This window comes from Rhincodon typus, unplaced genomic scaffold (genome assembly GCF_021869965.1).
Source record: "Rhincodon typus isolate 14 unplaced genomic scaffold, sRhiTyp1.1 hic_rhity00001058, whole genome shotgun sequence".
NCBI lineage: Eukaryota > Metazoa > Chordata > Chondrichthyes > Orectolobiformes > Rhincodontidae > Rhincodon > Rhincodon typus.
The window spans coordinates 14,708-23,988 of NW_025966696.1; the positions used below are offsets into that span (position 1 = coordinate 14,708).

At 49.4% G+C, this 9,281-nt stretch overlaps 1 protein-coding gene across 1 annotated transcript in view; it reads left to right on the plus strand.

Moving 5' to 3' along the window:
- The window catches only part of LOC109926117 (mitogen-activated protein kinase kinase kinase kinase 3-like), a gene marked incomplete at its 3' end in the record, with an annotated part of 23,516 nt that overhangs the window by 4,971 nt on the left and 9,264 nt on the right, over positions 1 to 9,281 (plus strand). The window contains exons 2-4 of the mRNA XM_048592350.1: positions 4,868 to 4,925; positions 7,065 to 7,155; positions 7,978 to 8,042. Coding sequence (XP_048448307.1) covers positions 4,868 to 4,925; positions 7,065 to 7,155; positions 7,978 to 8,042 — 214 coding nt within the window. The remainder of the gene's footprint in view (positions 1 to 4,867; positions 4,926 to 7,064; positions 7,156 to 7,977; positions 8,043 to 9,281) is intronic.

Below are 9,281 nucleotides of genomic sequence, written 5' to 3' on the forward strand. Positions count from 1 at the left end.
CGATTTATTCTAATGTTTCACAGTCATAGCATCAGGACGAGGCCATTTAGTCCCTCCTGCCTGTGCTGTCATTTGATCAGATCATGGCTGATGTGTGGCCCAACTCCATACACTTGCCTTTGGCCCATGGCCCTGCTGAATAAAAACATTCTCTCTCTCTCAGATTTAAAATGAACAACTGATTCAGCATCCACTGCTGTTTGTGGAAGAGAATTCCAAACCTCTCCCACCCTTAGTGTGTAGAAGAGCTTCCTGATATCTCTCCTGTACAGTCTGGCCCTCGTTCTCAGGCTGTGCCCCCAGTTCTAGAATCTCAAACCAGCCCTGACACGGATTTATCAGCAAGGAACTGCTTCAAGTTCACTGGAACCAAATTGTATCTTATCTTCATAAAATTGACCTTCTCCCGGTTTGCATTCTCCGTTCCTGGTCCATTGTTCTGTTTTCCCCACCGGCATCCTAAATCTAACTGGGTTATGATCACTGTCTCCAGAATGCTCCTTTACTGACACCTTCCTGAGCTCACTCCCAAATGTTATTCAGAACTGCCCCTCTCTCGTTCTTCGCACTGGCTAGAGAAAGTTCTCCTTTTAGAATTTTGTTACCTTCTTCCTTCCATATTAAAACTACCCTAATTAGTATGTTAAATCCCCGACTATTACTAACTCATTATTCTGGCAGAACATAGAACAGTAGAGCACAGCAACAGGCCCTTCGGCCCACAATGTTGTGCTAAACATTAATCTAATCCCTTCTGCCTGCCCTTGGTCCATATCCCTCCATTCCTTGCATATTCATGTGCTTATCTAAAAGCCCCTTACTCGCCCCTATCATATCTGCCTCCACCCACCCCATCCCTGGCAGGGCGTTCCACACTCTTAACGCTCTGTGTAAAAAAACTTGCCCGTCACATCTCCTTTGAACCTCCCCTCCCCCTCTTAAATGCATGCCCCCCTGGTATTAAACATTCAACTCTGGTGGAAAAAGTCCTGACTGGCAATAGACGTGAGGCTGGAAAAGCTCATCAGGTCAGACAGTATCCGAGGAGCAGGAAAGTCAACATTTCAGGCAGAAACCATTTGTCAGGACCGTCAACCCTATCTAGGCACCTGGTAATTTTATAGCCTTAAAGCTTGAGGAGCTGTGATGATTTCCAGAACAGTGTGCTGATCTGGAGTGTGATTATTTGTTTGATCCTCTCGCTCTCTGACATTTGGGGGTTTGTGCGGTATATACCCTACCAATACATTTGCCCCCATTGGGTGTTTTACTTTAACGAACACAGCCTCGTTTGACAGTCCTTCCAAGAGTTTGCCCCTCTCACCGCTAAATAACTGTGACCCGCACGTCCTCCACTAGCCCTCTCCATCTTGTCTGAACTTCCCCTCTGGATGTTGAGATGCCAATCCTGCCCATCTTTCAACAAAAACTCCGTCATAGTTAAGGTGTCACATTGCACGTGCCTACCTGCGTCGCTCAGCTTGTCTTCCTCATTCCTCGTGCTCTTCGCATTAAGAATATGTTGCGTTTTGCTTTGCCAAAATCATGTCCTTCTTATTTCACCTGTGCACCGACTCGCGGTTTGACCCCAAATTCCATCTCAGCTTCTCTCCCCTCTGACCTACTTGTCATGATTCCCTGACCCCTGTCTGCTTCATTTAAATAGCGCCAGCGAACCTTCCCGAGCACCCTTTCTAGTTCAGATGTAGCCCATCCAACTTCTGCTGCTCCCGCCTCCCCCAGAAACAGTTCCAAATTCCTCAGGAATCTAATGCCCTTTCTCCTGCATCATTTCTCCAGTTACTCTGCTCTATCTGCCTATTCCTGTCCCGTCTCTCTGCTCCTTGACACCGGGAACAATCTGGAGATTAGTGTCTCGGGAGTCTCTCAATTTCCTCCCTAAAGTCTGCCTCATTTGTCTTTTATCCCCTGTTGTTGGTCCCAATGTAGACCACAACCTCTGGCTGTTCCCTACACCCCCTCCCAAACTCCATTATAGCTGTGTTGGGGATATGTCGGGCCATGAGGTTACAGATTGTGCTGGAGTACCATTCTGCTGTTGTGATGACCCACAGCGCCTCATGGATGCCCAGTCTTGAGTTGCTGGATCTGTGTGAAGTCTGTCCCATTTAGCACATTGATAGTGCCACACAACACGATGGAGGTTGTTCTCAGTGTGAAGGTGGGACTTTGTTTCCACAAGGACTGTGCGATGGTCACTCTTACCGATACTGTCATGGACAGATGCATCTGCAGCTGGCAGATTGGTAAGGATGAGGTCAGGTATGTTTTTCCCTCTTGTTGGTTCCCTCACCACTTGCCGCAGACCCAGTCTAGCAGCTGTGTCCTTTAGGACCCGACCGGCTCGATCAGTAATACTGCTGCTGAGCCACTCTTGGTGGTGGATATTGAAATCCCCCACCCAGAGTACATTTTGTGCCCTTGCCACCCTCCGTGCTTCCTCCAAGTGTTGTTCAACATTGAGGAGAGACTGATTAATCAGCTGAGGGAGGACGGTATGTGGTTCAGCAGGAGGTTTCCTTGCCCATGTTTAACCTGAAGCCATGAGACTTCATGGGGTCTGGAGTCAATGTTGAGGACTCCCACAGCAACTCCCTCCCGACTGTATCCCGCTGTGTCAACCCCCTCTGCTGGGTCTGTCTTTGTTATGTCCTCAATCCTAGCAGTGCCTGTCTGCATGCCAGACCTATCCTAGCTAAGCAGAAAAAGGGATCTTCCTCTGATTTAAACCTCCTTCTGATTTAAGAATAGACTGAAGTGTTTTCCCTAGAAAGTATTGGGGGCAGGAATGCACTGATGAGAGGGGAGATGGGGCAGGAGACTTCACAATCCTTTTAAAAAGTGTCAGATCAGCTCTTGAAATGTCAACGCTACGGGCCTAGTGCAGGAAAGTGTCGATTTGGTCAGTTCTGGAGGTACAATCTCAATGGGCCGAACGGCCTCTTCTGAACTGTATGATGCTGCATGAGAAAAATCTTATACTTGTTTATGTCAGGAGCCCCTTAACACTCTGGCAAGCGAATTTTGCTTTTGAAGTCCTGAAATTCTCATTATTTGCGTGTCTAGACTTAATAATTGGGGCCTTAACATAAACCAAAATGCAGGTACAAGAGAGAGAAAACTGAGAAATTACTGAACAATCCACTGCTTGCTCTGCTGTGACTCTCAAATTAGATTTCGCTGATGCCCCCCTGAAACCCCCTCTGTCTGTTTCTGGGATCTGGGTGGAGGGGGTTGAGAGTGTTAAGTTTCTCAGAGTGACGATAACCAACAAACTGTCCTGGACTCCCCACGTAGATGTGATAGTCAAGAAGGCACAACAACGCCTCTTCTTCCTCAGGCGGATCAGGAAATTTGGCTTGTCCATAAGGTCACTCACCAACTTCTACAGATGCACCATTGAAAGCAAACTGTCTGGGTGCAAAACGGCCTGGTACAGTAACTGCTCTGCCCAGGACCGTAAGAAACTACAGAAGGTGGAGGGCACAGCTCAGACCATCACAGACCTTCCACCCATGGACTCAATCTACACTTCTCGTTGCCTCAGGAAGGCAGCAAACATCATCAAAGACCCTTCCCACCCCAGTTATAATCTCCTCCAACCTCTTCCGTTGGACCATCAGATTCAAGAACAGGTTCTTCCCTGCTGTTATTAGACTTCTGAATGGACCTCTCAAATTTCAAATCCAATGTTGATCTCGGTCTTTGTGCACCTTCACTGCAGCTGTAACCCAGTATTCCTCGCTCTGTTCTATCACCCTGTGACCTTCGTATGGTATGGTCTGCCTGTACAGCACACAAAACAAAACTTTTCACTGTATTTAGGTCCATGTGACAGTAATATATCAAAGTTAGCTACTTTCCCTCCTGTGACACTCGCATTAGATTTTGTTGATGCCTCTGTCTCTTTCTGGGATCTCTCTGTCTCCTTTCTAACCTCTCTGTCCTCACTCCTGACTCCCACACAGCAAAAAGGGGTAAGATTTCTAAGGACAGAACCCGGAGTAGTTGCATCTGGGATCGCACTGTGTTAGCAGTTGGTTGCAGACTGTGCAAATTGCTTCTGTTTCTCTTTCCAATCCTTCAGCTCTGTACTCCCTAATCCGAGTGCTCTCAGGGATTTTGGGCTGTAAAATGTTTGAATCAGTCAATGTTCTGACCCACTGTATTGTGCCCAAGGGTCAGGTCAGTGGATTGAGTATAGGAGTTGAAAGGTCATGTTGTGGCTGTACAGGACATTGGTTAGGGCCACTTTTGGAATACTGCATTCAATTCTGGTCTCCCTGTTATAGGAAGGATGTTGTGAAACTTGAAAGGGTTCAGAAAAGATTTACAAGGATGTTGGAGGGTTTGAGCTACAGGGAGAGGCTGAATGGTCTGGGGCTATTTTCCCTGGAGTGTCAGAGGCTGAGGGGTGACCTTATAGAGGTTTATAAAATCATGAGGGGCATGGATAGGGTGAATAGACAAGGTCTTTACCCCAGGGTAGGGGGGAGTCCAAAACTAGAGGGGCATAGGTTTAAGGTGAGAGGGGAAAGATTTAAAAGGGACCTGAGGGGCAACTTTTTCACACAGAGGGTGGTGCGTGTATGGAACGAGCTGCCAGAGGAAGTGGTGGAGGCTGGTACAATTACAACATTTAAAAGGCATCTGGATGGGTACATGAATAAGAAGGGTTTAGAGGGATATGGGCCAAATGCTGGCAAATGGGACTAGATTAATTTAGGATATCTGGGTCAGCATGGATGGGTTGGGCCAAAGGGTCTGTTTCTGTGCTGTACAGATCTATGACTCTATAAGTATCCAGTTCCTTGTATTAACTGGCCCCCCTCTCTCCACTGTCTAGGCTCGTAACTTACAGACCAGTGAGCTCTCAGCCGTCAAGGTCATTAAATTGGACCCAGGTAAGTTAGCGATCGCGGGAATCGCTGGTTAACTACGCTCTGGGATAACTAGCCAATCATTTCACCAACTACTCATCAACCAGGCTCAATGCCCAAGCTGTGGGACAGCTATGGAGTCTCCCTTCTCTGAGCCGATGACTTCCCACCTCGATCCTACTTTCTCTGCCCTTGTGCAGCCTCTTTGCACCTCTGTCCCTCCCTCCCTCTCTCCCTCCCTCCCTCTCTCTCTCCCTCCCTCTCCAAGCCCAGGGGTGTCATTGCCCATGTCTCTGAGGGTGCCCGCTCCTTCCTCACTGGGACATGCCAAGGGCTGCCCCCTCGCCCTCCTCAGGCAGAGGCCTCACCAGTGGCACCAACCTCCATTACCTCACAGTGCACGATCCGAATGAATTCATTCACTGCCCCCCCCCCCCGCCAAACTTTGTCCACGCTGTTGCTATGGGTACCCACATGGGCCCCCCTCTCTGCCAGTCTCTTTGTCTGTGGGGATGGGGGGAGAGCACATGTGAAATTCACTGTCTATGTGTATCCCAGCAGGTCAGACGGTGCCTTTCACCAGGACTGGGGAGGGGGAGGGGAGCCCAGAAATAAATAGGGGAGTTGGGGGCGGGGGTGGTGCTGGTGGGGGGCTCGGGGGAAGGGTAGGAGAGAGGGTGAGAGGTGGATGCAGGTAGGGGGCCAATGCGAATGGCCTGTGGGATGGGTGGAGCGGATAGGTGAGTGGGAAGATGGATAGGTTAGGTCAGGTCAAGAGAGGGAGAGCCGGACATGGGATAAGGCTGGGGGTGGAGGAATTTTGAAGCTGGGGTGAGGTCTATATTGAGGCCATCGGGCTGTGAGCTCCCAAGGCGAAATATCAGGCGTTGTTCCTCCAGTTTATATTTGGCCTCGCTGGAGGAGGCCAAGGATGGGCACGTCACTAGAGGAATGGGAGGGGGACGGGGGTGGTGTTAAGGTGGATGGCAACTGGAAGATCGGGTTGGTTAGTGTGTGCAGAGACCAGATGCTCCTCAAACCAGTCCCTGAGTCTGTGTTTGCTCTCCCCACTATAGAGGAGACCACACTGGGAGTGACAGATACAATAGATCAGGTTGGATAAAGTGCTGGTGAACCTCTGCCCGATCTGGAAGGATTGTTTTAAGGGCCTGGGATAGAGGGTAAGGGCAGGTGTAGCAAATCCTGCCGTTGCCCACCCCCTCCTTCCGCAGTCCTGGCGAAGCGTTTCGGCCCGAAACGTTGACCCTCCTGTGCGGGTTAGGGTGGATTGGCCGTGCTAAATTGTCCCTTAGTGTCCAGGGACAATATAACCTACACACCCCTGGGCACTATGGGACAATTTCCCATGGCCAATCCACCCTAACTGCACATCCCTGGGCATTATGGGACAATTTCCCACGGCCAATCCACCCTAACCTGCACATCTTTGGACTGTGGAAGGAAACTGGAGCTCCCGGAGGAAACCCACACAGACACGGGGAGAATGTGCAACCTCCACACAGACAGTCACCCGAGGGTGGAATCGAACCTGAGTCCCTGGTGCTGTGAGGCAGCAGTACTAACCACTGAGTCACCATGCTGCTCTCCTAAATAAGGTGAACAAACGTAGACTGGGTACTGGGTGATTGCTTTGGGGAATACCTTCCCTCTGTGTCTAACAGTTCCCCAGCTCTGTTTGTGGCCTGTTGTAATGTTCCTGCCAATCTCAACATCAGTGCAAGGAAACATGCCTCATCTTCACAAGAGACACTCCCCACTACCCATCACCCCCCCACCATCCCCACCGACGCTCAGTAACAGCAGTGTGTACCATCTACAAGATGCCCTGCAGAAATTCACCAAAGATCCTCAGGCAGCACCTTCCAAACCCATGACCCACTTCCATCCAGAAGGACAAGGGGCAGCAGGTACATGGGAACACCGCCCCCCCTGCACATTCCCCTCCGAGCCCCTCACCATCCCGACTTGGGAATATATCGCCGTTCCTTCAGTGTCGCTGGGTCAGAATCCTGGAATTCCCTCCCTAAGGGGCATTGTGGGTCAACCCACAGCACATGGACTGCAGCGGTTCAAGAAGGCAGCTCCCCCCCACCTTCTCAAGGGGGGATTTTGAGAATTGCACTAATTCTGTTCTCTCCTCAGGTGATGATGTATCTTCACTTCAGTTAGAGATAACGATGATGAAAGGCTGTAAACATCAGAATATTGTCGCGTTTCACGCCAGTTACTACAGGTAAGTGAGATTACATAGTGTCTGTCAGGAGGAAGCCATCAATATACAGACTCTGAGATAGTAGGAACTGCAGATGCTGGTATACAGACTCTGGCTACTTCCTGAAAAGCTCTCCCCCTCCTGTTGTAGCACAGACAGTGCCCACTCCCTCAGCACTGACCCTCCGACAATGCCCACTCCCTCAGCACTGGCCCTCCGACAGTGCGGCGCTACCTCAGCACTGATCCTCCGACAGTGCCCGCTCCCTCAGCGCTGACCCTCCAACAGTGTGGCGCTCCCTCAGCACTGACACCCTAACAGTGCCCGCTTCCTCAGCGCTAACCCTCCGACTGTACAGCGCTCCCTCAGCACTGACCCTCCGACAGTGCGGCGTTCCCTCAGTACTGACCCTCCGACAGTGCGGCACTCCCTCAGCACTGACTCTCCGACAGTGCCCACTCCCTCAGTACTGACCCTCCGACAGTGCGGCACTCCCTCAGTACTGACCCTCTGACAGTGCCCACTCCTCAACGCTGCCAACAATAATTTATTCCTGGATTATGTCTCTGGTGGGAAGGGGGACCTCCAATTGTTTAGTTTGTTTTTGAGAGGGAGAGAGCTCTGCATGATCCAGGACCTGTAGTGGGATAAACTGGGAAGCATTTTTAGGAGCACGAGGGTCTGTCAGCTCCTGTGTGTGTGGTATGGGTCTGTGTAGCATCTCAAAGTTTGATATGTCCAAGGTTTGGGTGAATTGACCATAATTTCTAACTAATTGAGAGGAGCGAGTGTGGGAACAGGCTGTTCATGTAATGTGTGTTTGATTTGATCTGTCTTTGCCAGGAATAACCGAATGTGGATTTGCATGGAATACTGTGGGGGAGGATCATTACAAGATATTTACCAAAGTAAGTAATTTCTCATACACAAAGGGGTCTTAATCAAATGGGTCAATGGGCTGAGAATTGGCAGATGGAGTTCAATCTGGAGAAATGCGAGGTATTGCGTTTTGGCAAAACAAACAAGCGTAGGGCTTATACAATTAATGGTAGGGCCTTGTGTAGTGCTGTATAACAGAGGGACCTAGGGGTTCAGGTACATAATTCTTTGAAGTTTGTGCCACAGGTAGACAGGGTGGTGAAGAAGGGGTTTAGCACGCTTACCTTCATTGCTCAGACCTTTGAGTACAGGAGTTGGGGACGTCATGTTGAGGTTGTACAGGACGTTGGTGAAGTGTCTTCTGGAGCACTGTGTCCGGTTCTGGTCGCCCTGTTATAGGAAGGATATTATTAAACTGGAGAGGGTTCAGAGGAGATTTACCAGGATGTTGCTGGGAATGGAGGGTTTGAGTTATAAGGAGGGGCTGGATAGGCTGGGACTATTTTCGCTGGTGGGTCAGAGGTTGAGTGGCGATCTTATAGAGGTTTATAAAATAATGAGGGGTACAGATAGAGTTAATGGTAGTTGTTTTTCCTGAAGGTGGGAGATTTCAAGTCTCGGGCACACATTTTTAAGGTGAGAGGAGAGAGATTTAAAAAGGACATGAGGGATAATTTTTTTACACAGAGGGTGGTTGGTGTGTGGAATGAACTTCCTGAGGAAGTGGTGGATGTGGGTACAGTTACAGCGTTTAAAAGACATTTGGATCAGTACATGAATAGGGAAAGTTTTGGAGGGATATGGGCCAGGAGCAGGCAGGTGGGATTAGTTTAGTTTGGGATTATGGTCAGTAGGGCTGAAGGGCCTGTTTCCGTGCTGTATGACTTTATGATATGGACTCTGTGACGAATCCTTCATTTGCTGTAGAAAGCAGTATTCTGTGAAGACAGTAACATACAGGATAGAGGGATTCTGCAATCTCACTGTTCTGAAATGTTGGCTCGCTTTATTCCTGGAAATAAAGCCGAGTCTTGTTGCATAGTTTTCGATTGGTCACTCCGAACAGTTCAGGGATCAGCATCAAAAACAGAAATTGCTGGAAAATCTCAGCAGGTCTGGCAGCATCTGTGGAGAGAAATCAGAGTTAACGTTTCGGGTCCAGTGACCCTTCCTCAGAACCGGACCCGAAATATTAACTCTGCTTTCTCTTCCCCTGACGCTGCCAGACCTGCTGAGCTTTTCCAGCAATTTCTGTTTCTGTTCCTGAT